The sequence below is a fragment of the Cherax quadricarinatus genome, chromosome 7, assembly GCF_038502225.1.
Source record: "Cherax quadricarinatus isolate ZL_2023a chromosome 7, ASM3850222v1, whole genome shotgun sequence".
NCBI lineage: Eukaryota > Metazoa > Arthropoda > Malacostraca > Decapoda > Parastacidae > Cherax > Cherax quadricarinatus.
The window spans coordinates 55,461,140-55,477,603 of NC_091298.1; the positions used below are offsets into that span (position 1 = coordinate 55,461,140).

Below are 16,464 nucleotides of genomic sequence, written 5' to 3' on the forward strand. Positions count from 1 at the left end.
GCCAGTCTTATTTGATATGGATAATTTACTTAACAGTTAAAAAAATATACATACATCAAAGAAAGACTAATGCAGGCACAATATTTCAATCATAAGAGCTCTACATTCATGCTCAAATTAAATTTTTTGGGGATATATAGTACAGTACTATAATATTTTTGTAACACTGCTTCCAATATATAATCAAATAGTATTGTCCAAACAATAACAAATGCATACGTAAGTATTAATATAAGGTTATGTGAAAACTATCTTCACTCTAATATCCTGTACACGAGATTTACAAAGTTAATATATAAGACAATTCACAAAATTAAAAGAAAATTGAAGCCGTGGCATACGTGGAACTGCCATGTAAGTATGAGGGCCAAGACCTACAACTTCAGCCATAAATTCAAAATCTAAATTTCTTTCCAAAAAATTTAACCTTTTTCAAACCCCAAAGTAGAAGAGAGATACAAGACTTCTCCATTGAAAAGGATAACCATAAAAATACTGTACACTATAAGAAAACTAATGACTTATTTGTGAAAAACCCTAAGAAATATGTTCACAATATGTATGAAGTGCTTTAATCCATAAAATAATTTTGAACCTTATAATTATGGCTAACATGCACTTGTTAAGTCCAACAGATCCAGACAGCAGCTGTGTACATAACAGCAAAAAATCTAGATTAACCTTTATAAAATATTATCTAATTTAAAAAGTACTTGAAATACACAAATTTATATATTTTTGATCACTAATTACTAGTAAATCGCTGGGTAAACAATTTGCATATTTAATTAGAATTTTTTCCAGCTACTTCATCCTATATCAGTTTAGCAGACTGTAAGACACATTTCTATTACATTATGCATCCAGCCATGCGATACGATGGCGCATGACAAAAAATAAATGCTACATACAAAAGCCACAAGATTTCCATTATACATGTCAGGAATTTTCAGTTTATAAATCATTGTTTTAAATTAAATGATACTTTTTCTGCGTATGTATGTATATATATATTTTTTTTTTTTTTTATTATCACACCGGCCGATTCCCACCAAGGCAGGGTGGCCCGAAAAAGAAAAACTTTCACCATCATTCACTCCATCACTGTCTTGCCAGAAGGGTGCTTTACACTACAGTTTTTAAACTGCAACATTAACACCCCTCCTTCAGAGTGCAGGCACTGTACTTCCCATCTCCAGGACTCAAGTCCGGCCTGCCGGTTTCCCTGAATCCCTTCATAAATGTTACTTTGCTCACACTCCAACAGCACGTCAAGTATTAAAAACCATTTGTCTCCATTCACTCCTATCAAACACGCTCACACATGCCTGCTGGAAGTCCAAGCCCCTCGCACACAAAACCTCCTTTACCCCCTCCCTCCAACCCTTCCTAGGCCGACCCCTACCCCGCCTTCCTTCCACTACAGACTGATACACTCTTGAAGTCATTCTGTTTCGCTCCATTCTCTCTACATGTCCGAACCACCTCAACAACCCTTCCTCAGCCCTCTGGACAACAGTTTTGGTAATCCCGCACCTCCTCCTAACTTCCAAACTACGAATTCTCTGCATTATATTCACACCACACATTGCCCTCAGGCATGACATCTCCACTGCCTCCAGCCTTCTCCTCGCTGCAACATTCATCACCCACGCTTCACACCCATATAAGAGCGTTGGTAAAACTATACTCTCATACATTCCCCTCTTTGCCTCCAAGGACAAAGTTCTTTGTCTCCACAGACTCCTAAGTGCACCACTCACTCTTTTTCCCTCATCAATTCTATGATTCACCTCATCTTTCATAGACCCATCCGCTGACACGTCCACTCCCAAATATCTGAATACGTTCACCTCCTCCATACTCTCTCCCTCCAATCTGATATTCAATCTTTCATCACCTAATCTTTTTGTTATCCTCATAACCTTACTCTTTCCTGTATTCACCTTTAATTTTCTTCTTTTGCACACCCTACCAAATTCATCCACCAATCTCTGCAACTTCTCTTCAGAATCTCCCAAGAGCACAGTGTCATCAGCAAAGAGCAGCTGTGACAACTCCCACTTTGTGTGTGATTCTTTATCTTTTAACTCCACGCCTCTTGCCAAGACCCTCGCATTTACTTCTCTTACAACCCCATCTATAAATATATTAAACAACCACGGTGACATCACACATCCTTGTCTAAGGCCTACTTTTACTGGGAAAAAATTTCCCTCTTTCCTACATACTCTAACTTGAGCCTCACTATCCTCGTAAAAACTCTTCACTGCTTTCAGTAACCTACCTCCTACACCATACACTTGCAACATCTGCCACATTGCCCCCCTATCCACCCTGTCATACGCCTTTTCCAAATCCATAAATGCCACAAAGACCTCTTTAGCCTTATCTAAATACTGTTCACTTATATGTTTCACTGTAAACACCTGGTCCACACACCCCCTACCTTTCCTAAAGCCTCCTTGTTCATCTGCTATCCTATTCTCCGTCTTACTCTTAATTCTTTCAATTATAACTCTACCATACACTTTACCAGGTACACTCAACAGACTTATCCCCCTATAATTTTTGCAATCTCTTTTATCCCCTTTGCCTTTATACAAAGGAACTATGCATGCTCTCTGCCAATCCCTAGGTACCTTACCCTCTTCCATACATTTATTAAATAATTGCACCAACCACTCCAAAACTATATCCCCACCTGCTTTTAACATTTCTATCTTTATCCCATCAATCCCGGCTGCCTTACCCCCTTTCATTTTACCTACTGCCTCACGAACTTCCCCCACACTCACAGTTTTTAAACTGCAACATTAACACCCCTCCTTCAGAGTGCAGGCACTGTACTTCCCATCTCCAGGACTCAAGTCCGGCCTGCCGGTTTCCCTGAACCCCTTCATAAATGTTACTTTGCTCACACTCCAACAGCACGTCAAGTATTAAAAACCATTTGTCTCCATTCACTCCTATCAAACACGCTCACGCATGCCTGCTGGAAGTCCAAGCCCCTCGCACACAAAACCTCCTTTACCCCCTCCCTCCAACCCTTCCTAGGCCGACCCCTACCCCGCCTTCCTTCCACTACAGACTGATACACTCTTGAAGTTATTCTGTTTCGCTCCATTCTCTCTACATGTCCGAACCACCTCAACAACCCTTCCTCAGCCCTCTGGACAACAGTTTTGGTAATCCCGCACCTCCTCCTAACTTCCAAACTACGAATTCTCTGCATTATATTCACACCACACATGACATGACATCTCCACTGCCTCCAGCCTTCTCCTCGCTGCAACATTCATCACCCATGCTTCACACCCATATAAGAGCGTTGGTAAAACTATACTCTCATACATTCCCCTCTTTGCCTCCAAGGACAAAGTTCTCTGTCTCCACAGACTCCTAAGTGCACCACTCACTCTTTTTCCCTCATCAATTCTATGATTCACCTCATCTTTCATAGACCCATCCGCTGACACGTCCACTCCCAAATATCTGAATATATCTGAATATATATATATATATATATACAGTGGACCCCCGGTTAACGATATTTTTTCACTCCAGAAGTATGTTCAGGTGCCAGTACTGACCGAATTTGTTCTCATAAGGAATATTGTGAAGTAGATTAGTCCATTCCATTCCCCCAAACATACACGTACAAACGCACTTACATAAATACACTTACATAATTGGTCGCATTCGGAGGTGATATACTATATATATATATATATATATATATATATATATATATATATATATATATATATATATATATATATATATATATATATATATACACAGACACACACACACTATAAATAATTGATACAATACAAATACAGCAAATTCTAAGAAATTCTACTCTGTGAGCAATTGCAACAAATTACACTACCATAGCAAGAAACATAACTAAAGTAGTGGAAACAGTACAATTTGTCTAGTCATGCTTACTATTAATCATAAATTTTACTCCTTCAATAAGATCTGCAGTGAAAATTACAAAGCCTTGTGTAATATTTGTTTACTAATGAATAAGAATAGCACTGTCATGGCAGTGAGGATCAGTGAGAATGATACAGTAACTAAAATTAAACAGTACTAGAGTAAATATACTTGTGCACACAGATTTTTAATTCATACTATCAGGTTACAAGTCTACCTTATATTCTCATTTAAAAACTGCAAAAATGTACTTGCAGCATTTAAATGGAATTTATGAACATTTTACTACAATCAGCATCCAAGAAAAAAAAATGCAAATTAACACTCAACGACAGATCTTCAAAATATAGAGGAAAAAAAAAAAATGAAATGAAGTACCACATGGTTTAATCTTCCTAAATACATTCTGGTATGTTCTTCTCAGTTTTGACTTGCCTTTCCTTAGTAATATCGTTTTGAGCTTTTTTAAAAAGTCTTCAGTTAAAAGCCATTGATAAACTGTGTACAACTAGTTACAGTTCATAACCTGCCAAGACCAATGTATCATCTCTATGCTGCCTTCTATACTGTACTTAATGAACTGGGAAACCCACAGTTCTTCCAAAAACTTCACTACAATTTTGCTCAATAATAATTTGTAAAGAGTCTGAAAAAAAAAACAGAAATTTAAGGGGGTGAGAAGGCAAACTACAAACTTAGCACATGCCTAGCTTAAACAACAATGTGAATTTGATGATGGCTAACACAAGATTTACTAATCATAATGTTACTACTATTACTACTAATAATATTAATCATAACCTGAGCAAAGTACTATAAACTTTTAAATCTGCCTAATCTTTACCTTGAAAATATATAAACTTCTGTTCCAAATTAAATATTACTTCAGTCAGATTACTGAAAACATTTCTGAATTCCAAATGAAGATGTGCAGAACACGTTTAGCCAAAAAATTCATGTTATAAATGCAATGCTTTATCAACCTTTTTTCCAGCTTTCTTTTCCTTGCATGAATGAAACCCTCTAGTGAGAAGCTAATGCATAACTTATTATAAAGGGCTAAAAGCACTTCTGAAACATTCAACATTCAGCAGTTATCACAAATGATCTGGGATGATATATTCTAGAGAACATTTTGCTACAGCATCCTCAAAACACAGTACCTTCCCAGCCCAAAAATATATAATATGATATGAGGAAATGATCTGGGATCGAGGGCACATCCCACAGGTTCAGCTGCACTCTTTACACTGGGGGAAACTCTGAGTCATCGTCAAACTTAAGGACACTCTTCGGAGGAGACTCACAGGCTGCAGCCATTTCACTTATCTTGTCTGCCTCTACCAAGATAAAAAAAAAAAATGTTACATATCGATCAGGTTTCATATATCCCTGTACTTACATAAAATTTAAAATATCTACAATGCAGTGTTCCCTGGTAACCTAGTCTCTGGAGAAATAAACAAAAAAATATAGTCTGCAACATTATATGTATACCAGTTTCATCAGCTGATATAAATAAGTTTACTATACTACAAAAAAAATTTATTTCCTCAAATAGCATGATCAAATAAAACAATAAGAATAAACAAATACTGCTCTCCTACCGATGCTGCAGGGTAAATAAACAAAGATTTCTCAGGTAAATATGCTAATACAGCTACGAGAATCCAGAGACCAGAATGTCTTGCTATTTTACTGGTAATTTCTTGTACTGAGCAATAACATCCTCTGAAATAAGCTCCATAGAGGAGTAATAAAATATGAAGTAAATACAGTATCAAGATGATACAGCCACCACGTACCACGAAGGTGAATGCTGTACATATTAGTGCCTGCCAGTATAATACAGCAAAAACAAAGACAGTACCTGCCATTTTCAACCCTCCTGGACATTATCAAAGAAGTCAGCCCACGAGAGTGGAGATCCATCTAACAAGAGTAATTAACTAATACTGTACTACCAATAAATTTTTTTAAACTATCCTCAAGAAATTACATTGTTGCAAAACCTGGCAAATCAGCTGTTAATAAAGACGTTAGAAATGACCTACACAGCACTTGTTAAGAATTAATATTCCCTTGGATTTTTCCCCACAAAGGCCTCAATGCTGTTTATCACAACTACCATCTTGACAAACTAAAGCAATATGAGCTCGAAGGTCACTATACTACATTAACCTTCCTGACCTCAACATTGGATACCAACACTGTTGTAAATAACACTATCTACTCAACCAATGAACATTGGTATCCCCAAGGCAGAATTCCAGGCCCTTTCTTATTCAATTCCACCCTGCCTCGGTGGGAGACGGCAGACTTGTTAAAAAAAAAAAAAACTCAGAACACGCTTTGCTGATGACACCACTTCTGTCTCTACAACCAGTGTGACATGTAAATGGCCCAAGTCGGATCGAAACATTGTCATTATTATTATAATCATAACCAAATGCTAAACCCATAAGGGTCAATATTGTCATAAGCTTTTTCTCTGTATGTGAGGGTTATTAATGCATTGTTCTATTCATGGTACTATGCCTTTTTGTTCTTCACCAAGACCTTTGTTCTAAATGATCTAGTACAGTATTATAACTAAGTTTATGATCTAATGGCTATACTAGAGCACTATGGCATGCATTTTGTCATTCTGATATAGATTTTTCATCTTATAATTTACTACTTTTTAATACTTTATGCAATTTAAGTTTTAATTACATCTTTCATATTTGATCTTCCTCACAAGTCACCAGCATGCAGAAGAGGTGGAGGAGTATGCTGCCACTCATGAATTACTGCATAATTATACTGTAAAATGTGTGGACAAGCAATGATAGCCATCTTGGTTCATTACTACTATCCTTTAAAAAACAAGTCATGCAGCTGCTGCCCACCCCTACACACGTCCTGTACTGCATTGTAGCCCTGTTCTGTTGAATCAGCATTAAACAATGTTTCATATCATTTGTTAGTGAAGAGTAACAATAGTGAATGTTAAATACTAGATAAATATTCTTAGTTAAAAATAAATTTAATTAGATACAGAATATTTTGGCTTGGGAGTGCATCTCTGATTATAAAAAGTGTTTCTAGGGAGAAAATAGGTTCTGAGTTCCAAACACTCGACAGACAATTTTTAAGGGATGTATTAAATTGTAACAGATGACAGTAGATGCAAAACAACCCCAGGGTAATTGAGCTGAATGATTCCTCTAGGTTTTGTGTGTTACAATAAATGCATTGTCAACAGACTGCAATAGTGGAATGGAATGGAGAACAGCCCAAATAGGTGTATCTATGGAGATATCCTACACAGGATGTGGGATGTCTTCATATACACATACTTACCTTGGCTGTACTGAATAGGCAATATGTACAGTGAAATCAAATATGAAGTTGATCGTTTAAGTGTCAGATATGCTTAAAGGTGGAAACTGCTCAAGCTTGGCACAAATTAATTACCATTCTTACAATCATAAACAATTAGAAAACATTAGGTCATACAGGAAGTAGAACAGACTGTGACCTGCTCAGTAGAATAAAAAGGTCTGTGCAGCTAAGATGGAAAAGTTACTTAATTTGTATATTGCAGAAAATTATTGCTGACAATGATTATAGCCTTGATCAACTGCTATAATTTAAGTGATGGCATATAGAATGTGCTGTAAGTATAAGTAATTTTTACTCAGTACAGTAGTATAAAAAAAATTAGGGGGGTGGAGGGCATCAACGTTATTTGGAAAATAGTCCTATTTTTTCATATGTTGATTACTAATTCTGAGGAACGTAACTCCAACATTACTAACTTAAAGCTTGCCTACACAATGGTTTAAACTTAATTATGTTCTACATTCAAATAAAGGAATCTTATATACATGCTCATTACGTGTTAACCCTTTGACTGTTCCGGTCGTACATACACGTCTTATGAGCCTATGTATTTGACGTATACGTACATACTCAAAAATTCTAGCGGCTTCAAATCAAGCAGGAGAAAGCTGATAGGCCCACATGTGAGAGAATGGGTCTGTATGGTCAGTGTGCACTGTATAAAAAGAATCCTGCAGCACACAGTGCATGAGAAAAAAAAAACTCCGACCGTGTTTTTGGATTAAAACGCCAACTTTGACGTGCATTTGCATATAGTTTTCATGGTTATATTCTCGTTTTTGTAGTCCCATTTGATAGAATGGAAAACATATTATAGAAATACTAGAGGTGATTTTGATTAGTTTTACTATGAAAATGACCTTGAAATGGAGCTCAAAGTAGGGGAAATGTTTGATATTTGCTGATGTTCAAGTGTAAACAAATGATGTCATTGTCCAATAAATGTCCAACTAGCCATTCTAATATACAGTCATGAATGGGTTGACATTGTTTATACAATTATTACAATATTGCAGTAGTCTGCATAACAGTAAATCTTCTATTTTTTGTTTGAATAAAAATTCAAAATAGAAAGCAAGAGTAATATCAGAGGGCCCTGGACACGTGACTGATGAACAAAGAAAATGTTATTTTAGAGCCAGGAATGTCTGCATTATTCATTCTGGACCTTATTTTGAAATTGGCATATTTTTTAATTTGCGTGAAATTGGCCAAATTGCCAATTTCTGACCTAGTTATGGACAGTTTAACCCTTTCAGGGTCCGTCCCGTAGATCTACGGCTTTACGTTCAGGGTCCAAACCGTAGATCTACGTCATGAGCTCAGCTCACTCTGATAAACTGTGAGTGGTACATTTGGGCCTAGATATGAGAGAATACATCTATGTGGTATGTGTGCACCACATAAAACAGATCCTGCAGCACACTGTGTATAATGAGAGAAAAAAACTGAAATCATGATTTTTCGATTAAAACAGCGACTTTGCAGTGTTTTTTCGTATGTTTTTTATAGTTGTATTTGCGATTTCTTGGTCTCATTTGATAGAATGGAAGACATATTACAGAAATAGAGATGATTTTGATTGGTTTTAGCACTGGAAATGGCTTGAAACTGAGCTCAAAGTAGCAGAAATGTTAAATTTTTGCCGATATTCAAGAGTAAACAAACGACCTCACACGTCTAATACACGCCAGCTGGTGGGTCTAATATGCATTCACAAATATGGTGATGATATTTATACAATTATTACAGTATTGCATAACAGTAAATCTTCTATTTTTTGGTGTGAATAAAAATTCATTATGTGAATAAAAAATCAAAATGGAATTTATTTGTAAAGCCTCAAAACGTAACTAATGAACAGAGGAAATGTTAGTTTAGTTCCAGGAATACCTACATTGTTTATTCTGGACCCTATTTTGAAATTGGAATATTTTGAACTTTGTGTTAAATTGGCCAAATTAACAATTTCCGATCACTTTAATTTGTAGTTGAAACAGTTGACTTGGCGATTTCTTGTGCTCAATCGATAGAATAGAAGTAATACTAGTGAAATAGCTAAGAATTTGGTTGACTGGAATAATGTAATTGGCCTAAAATGGGAGTCAAAGTCGGCAAAATCGCCGATTCGTAAATATCGCTGACACATCAAAATTCGCGAGAGCATAATTTCGTCAATTTTCCATCAAATTTCGTACTTTTTGTTTTATTACCTTCACAAAAAGATTCTCTACCATTTCATAAGAAAAAATAACAAATTTTTTTTTTTTTTGCAAAAATTCTTGGACACTGGGGCACCACTTCAGATTTGGGCCTTGGACCCTGAAGGGGTTAATAGCCAGCCAATAAAACCATGAAAACTATGCTAGAAAATACGACGTCGTCGTAAGCTTCTCTCTTTTATGTGCGGGTTTTTTGTGTAACATCAAAATTACTATTGTAGCTTGAACACAGGGTCAGAGGTTAACTGTTCCCATCTTGTACTGTAGGGCAAGATTTTTTTAATTATGTACACACCCACTGCGTAGACCCAAACTTGAAGGCTATGATACATGTGCAGATCTATGGCACTGCCAATGATCCCACTGACGTAGTTCTATGTGACCGACAGCTTATGGTAAAAAGAAAGACCTTTGGCAAAACTTTTATTAATACTGATTCACCACCTGGGGGTTTTTCAAGTACAGTACAGTAGACCCTCGGCCAACGATATTAATCCATTCCAGAGAGCTTATCTTTAGGAGAATTTATCGTTATTCGAATTAATTTTCCCCATATGAAATAATGGAAATCCAATTAATCCGCTCCAGACAGCCAAAAGTATTAAAAAAAATTAATACAGTGGAACCTCTACTTGCGAGTTTAATCCGTTCCATGACCTTGCTCGCAACTGGATTTGCTCGTTTGCAGAGTCAATTTTCCTCATTTAAATTAATTGAAATGCAATTAATCCGTTCCAGTGGAATTCTGTACTTCAATAATTTCGCTAATATCAACTCTATGGCTTATTTATCTATCTCACTTCATCTAATATGACATAATAAACAATATAAATAACATAGAAACCTGATATATACTCTAAAATGAATAAAATATGTCATTCATGTAGTGGTATGGGCGGTGTCGGCGGTGGACGAGAGTTTGTCTGGAGACCGGGCAAAATACTTCATGAATAATTTCGCTAATATCATCTATACGGCTTATTTATCTATCACAGTTCATCTAATATGACATGATATATACTAGAATGAATAAAATACATATATAAACAGGACAAAAACATTTGATATATACTCTAGAATGAATAAACAAATAAATAACATAGAAACACAATACATACTCTAGAATGAATAAAATATGTCATTATGTAACAGGTGGAGGCGGCCACAACCGCTCCTCTTTGTTGTGGTAAACACTGCCATCTAGTGACGGCCTTTTGAAGACGTCTATTATTATAATTATTATTATGTAGTACATCATTATTATATATGTATTATTATTATATGCACTATTATTTTTGTATTATATTATACTATTATTATATGTATTATATTATACTATTATTATACATATTATTATATTATTATTAGTATTATTATTATTATTATTATTATATTAAATAAATAATTTGTAATTTTTATTCACACAAAAAATATAAGATTTACTGTTATTCCTTATTGCAATAATTGTATAAATAATGTCAACCCATTCACTACTGCATATTGGAATGGATATTATGTTATTTGTTTACTCTTGAATGTAGCCAAGCAATAGAACATTTCTCCTATGTTGAGCTCAATTTCAAGGTACTTTTCTTCGTGAAAGCAATCAAAATCATATCGATTTCTGTAATATATCTTCCATTCTATCAAATGAGACCAAAATAACGAAAATACAACGGTAAAAACCATGCGAAAATACCGCTAAGGGGTGGCTAATTGCTGAGAAGTGAACTCCATTATTTATGCTTAGATTTCTTTCATTTTTGGTGTACGTTAAGAAGCATCTTTCCATCATACATTGCCCAAGTTTCAATAAGATAGTCCAACAAACAAATGAGATACAATTCCCGAGATCAAGAGCAAGAGCCCCTCACCAGTGTCAAGGAACCTGCCTTGAGGTCTGCTCGCTTATGGAAATTTTGCTCGCGTATGGAAGCAAAAAATCGACCCATCGACTGCTCGTATTTGGAAAAACTCACATGTGAACACGCTCGCAAGTAGGGGTTCCAAGTTGATGGTCTGTACCAAGATACCCTTGTGTTGCAGTGTCTGACAGAATGAACATTGAAATGGTATAAAATACCGACAGATTGTTAGGTAAGACACATATGCAACAGTTAGGTATCTTTATTTCGAAACGTTTCGCCTACACAGTAGGCTTCTTCAGTTGAGTATAGAAAAGTTGATAGAAGCAGAAGATACTTGAAGACGATGTAATCAGTCCATCACCCTTAAAGTTTTGAGGTGGTCAGTCCCTCAGTCTGGAGAAGAGCATTGTTCCGTTGTCTGAAACAATATGAAGTTGAAGTGACAGGATGGAGCCTTTATATAGTGCCAGGAGGTGAGACGTAGGTTGCTTTGGGAGGGCAGTCAAACCCAGCCGTTCTCACTAGTAGAGGTCGAAGTTGATGGTCTGTACCAAGATACCCTGTCGGTATTTTATACCATTTCAATGTTCATTCTGTCAGACACTGCAACACAAGGGTATCTTGGTACAGACCATCAACTTCGACCTCTACTAGTGAGAACGGCTGGGTTTGAGAGGGACCTGCCCTCCCAAAGCAACCTACGTCTCACCTCCTGGCACTATATAAAGGCTCCATCCTGTCACTTCAACTTCATATTGTTTCAGACAACGGAACAATGCTCTTCTCCAGACTGAGGGACTGACCACCTCAAAACTTTAAGGGTGATGGACTGATTACATCGTCTTCAAGTATCTTCTGCTTCTATCAACTTTTCTGTACTCGACTGAAGAAGCCTACTGTGTAGGCGAAACGTTTCGAAATAAAGATACCTAACTGTTGCATATGTGTCTTACCTAACAAGTCTGTCGGTATTTTATACCATTTAATAATGTTAGCCACCCATATTAAATCCCACAATTATCCACCAACAAATGAACTGAATAATGTGCAGGAATAATTCCTATAAAAAAATGCATATTGAGAGGCATCAAACACAGATGAATGAACCACATCCACAAAGACTAAGAACCAAAGTGCTGTGTTGTTTTTAGATTCATCACCCACATAAAACTGATTCTCGCGTCAACTGCCACCAAACAGAGCAAACACTCAACTCTTGCTCTTAGCATATTTTGCAAACTCTTGGGGTAAAAGCAAAAGTTAATGAAAAGTTGATATAAGGGCAAGTATCTCATAGCAACTCTCTATATACACTTACCACATTAAGAAAGACTTCCAATCATGATGTAATCTACTGAGCATTATGCAGCCTAAAAGTATCCTGCCCATTCAGATGAAGTCTTAGAGATAAAGGACAACACTTAAAACATGCACAACATGCCTCCACTTTACACTTTTTGTACAATGTTTAACAGTTCACAGTGATTCTTATCGTCTTTGTGAGGAAATGTAACTCTGCAAATTGTTATACTCTTTGTGTACCGCACATCTGTGAAAAAATACCCAAGACAGTGTTAATATACAAGTTAGAATACAAATGGCAAAGAAGCTTAAGTGGATCAGTGTGTGCCATAATTATTAGGATAAGCAAAGAAAAAATTAAAATTTTTACTAAAATGTGAATGTTCTAGAGGAACCATGGACCACAAATATAGGACTGAGTAACATGTAAACTATTTCAAGCGAGAGAGAGAGAGAGGGAGGCCATGGATGTGGAAATGCAGATACTTTAGACAGAGGACTGGAGCTAATCCCACTAAAAACACATTTTGAGAGGAAACTTCTTAGAGTGTTTGTGCCAACTCTGGCCCATTGTCAAGTTTTGATTATTGAAGTATACAACAGACCCAACTTTCTTGAAAGTTTTCCCTCTGAATTGTTGGTTATTGGTGAATTGTTACAACCATGGTATTAAGACTTCTACTTTATCAGATAAACTATGATCTAAAATTGACAAACAAGGTTAAAAGCACAACAGACATGGCTACAGGCAGGACACACAACAATGTGGATGATTCTAAAATACTAACGATATAAGAAAACACTCATGGATGGAGGGTGGAAGATGGGCACTCAAAAAGCCTCCTATACCCCTTCTCTCCAACCCTTACTGGGATGACTCCTAACCCTCTGTCCCTCCACGACAAATTTATATACCCTCCTAGTCATCCTATTTTGCTCTATTTTTAAGTGCACAAACCACCTCAACAACCCCTCCTCAGCCCTCTGAATCAGACTTTTATTAAGCACACACCTATCTTCCACACTATGGATTCTCTGCATAATATTCACCCCACATCTCCCCTGCCTCCAGCCTCTTCCTCACTGCAACGTTTAAAACTTGGGCTTCATATCTATATAACAGTGTTGGTGCCACTATATTATGCTACATTTCCCTTTTTTCTTCTGCCTTCATGGATAAAGCTCTATCTGCACAGATGCCTCAAAGCACCACCCACCTTTCTCCCCTCCTTCTCTTCTATGGTTTATGTCTCATTTTTTATCCACAGTAAATTTTTCGTTCATCATATTAGCTAAGAGAATGATGCACTGTACAGTACAATATAACCTATTACTTACCCAGGAACAAACACAAGTCAATTGACTGTCATATATCTATACCTTAGGTATGACATCTATGATTCTACTATTAAGTAAGATTTTGTAAAATGTAGTTTTTGCCTTTTCAGGATGAAGCAATATTCTACTTGTAGAAATCACAGTATAAACATTATATATATATGATGACTATCTTCATAGCCAATCCCATTACAATGTCTCTATAATAGATATTTAAATTTAATCATCTTTATATGGTTGGTTTTTAAAGATATTGTAAAGAAATTATTTAAATTTATGGCAGCTGTTAACAGATATAGAGGAAAAAGAGCTAAATATTTTTAAACTAATAAAAAATGTATCTTAACACAGACTTAATATTCATTTGTTCTTCATGTCATGCATGCTAAACACATTGCCTGACTGAATATGAGCAGCACTAAAACCTGTGTAAAAATAATGTGCTGGAATTCTTAAATCAGGAGCTCTATGACAACAGATCTATAATGGGATGAGTAAATGATACATATGAGCCAGGTCAAATAAGCTAATTGAGATGAATAGCCATACATGCCCTTTAAAGTGAAATACTGTATGTAAAAATAGGTACATAAATGCATAAAAAGGCAAGCAGAAGCCCAAGAGAATTCTCCCAAATGCCTTCAAATCAAAAGCGACCTGCTGACATTTGATCATTTACCCTGGGTGCTTGAAGGAAGTGTGTTGGCTGTTGTACTACCTGTCATGACTCCAGCAGAAGGCCCCCTCACCACTCCCGCATAGCTGCCTCCCGTCGTGTTCACTGCCAGGGACCATTGGGGGTCAGTGGGAGGGATAAGCATCCTGAATAGCATTCCTGACATTTCCTAAAAGGACTCAACACAAACCCATACCTATATTGATTGACTTGCAATACTTTAAAGAAGCTGAAGTTCTACATTATATTTATGCCAATCACACATTTAGTACTGCATCTATGTTAAGCCAAGATTCTATTTCTAATAAACCATTTAACTTTACCAAGGCAGGTCCTAATAAATATTATTAATAATAATAATAATAAGGAATTGTGTTGCTATTTACATTTTAATTGGCTGATACAAATGGAAGACCAAAAACTCAATTTTAGCTGCTGAAAATGGTATAAAGTAATGACACGTTGACGAATATGACGTGGGCAACAGTTGGGTATCTTCTCTGTTGAACCATTTCACCTACACAAGCTTCAGTCAAATACAGAGGAGGAGGTAGAAGCAATGGAGATATTAAGATGATGTAATCAGTTCATCACCCTTTAAGATGTAGCTTTGATGTGATCAGTCCCTCAGCCAGAAGAAGACTTCAGGTCCATAATGTGGAGCATTGTTTTTACATCTCCACTACTTCTGCTGCTACCTCTGTATTCAACTGAAGAAGCCTGTGTAGACAAAACATTTCAACACCAAAGATACCCAACTGTTGCATGTGTCTTAATCATTAAGTTTAAATTTTAGGATACAAGTTCTAAACAACTGCTGTTCTTTTTAACATTTTCATTTAACTCAGAAAACCCACATTTTGAAATAAAGACATAAACCTGTGAATATTGAGATCTTGATCCCTACACTCAAGGACACCTGTATGGGATCAAAGCATTTAGTTTTCCTTCTTTTATTTTCAAATTATGGGTTCACCGAGCAGTTTTTTTTTTTCAACAAGTCGGCCGTCTCCCACCGAGGCAGGGTGACCCAAAAAGAAAGAAAATCCCCAAAAAGAAAATACTTTCATCATCATTCAACACTTTCACCTCACTCACACATAATCACTGTTTTTGCAGAGGTGCTCAGAATACAACAGTTTAGAAGCATATACGTATAAAGATACACAACATATCCCTCCAAACTGCCAATATCCCAAACCCCTCCTTTAAAGTGCAGGCATTGTACTTCCCGTTTCCAGGACTCGATCCGGGTTTATAAAAATAACAGGTTTCCCTGAATCCCTTCACTAAATATTACCCTGCTCACACTCCAACAGATAGTCAGGTCCCAAATACCATTCGTCTCCATTCACTCCTATCTAACACGCTCATGCACGCTTGCTGGAAGTCCAAGCCCCTCGCCCACAAAACCTCCTTTACCCCCTCCCTCCAACCTTTTTGAGGACGACCCCTATCCCACCTTCCTTCCCCTACAGATTTATATGCTCTCCATGTCATTCTACTTTGATCCATTCTCTCTAAATGACCAAACCACCTCAACAACCCCTCTTCAGCCCTCTGACTAATACTTTTATTAACTCCACACCTTCTCCTAATTTCCACACTCCGAATTTTCTGCATAATATTTACACCACACATTGCCCTTAGACAGGACATCTCCACTGCCTCCAACCGCCTCCTCGCTGCTGCATTTACAACCCAAGCTTCACACCCATATAAGAGT

General features: G+C 36.7%; 1 protein-coding gene across 3 annotated transcripts in view; it reads right to left on the minus strand.

Moving 5' to 3' along the window:
* Positions 1-3,779: 3,779 nt before the first annotated feature.
* Atg18a (Autophagy-related 18a) overlaps positions 3,780-16,464 on the minus strand; it is an 82,862-nt gene continuing 70,177 nt past the window's right edge. Inside the window, exons 11-12 of one of the 3 annotated variants that reach the window (XM_070082503.1) lie at positions 14,781-14,843; positions 3,780-5,285 (exon numbers count right to left, since the gene is read on the minus strand). In XM_070082503.1, the coding sequence (XP_069938604.1) occupies positions 5,191-5,285; positions 14,781-14,843 (158 nt within the window). In that variant the 3' untranslated portion in view covers positions 3,780-5,190. Of the gene's footprint in view, positions 5,286-14,741; positions 14,844-16,464 lie in introns of all 3 variants that reach the window. The other 2 variants (XM_070082502.1, XM_070082504.1) reach the window with 2 other exon arrangements.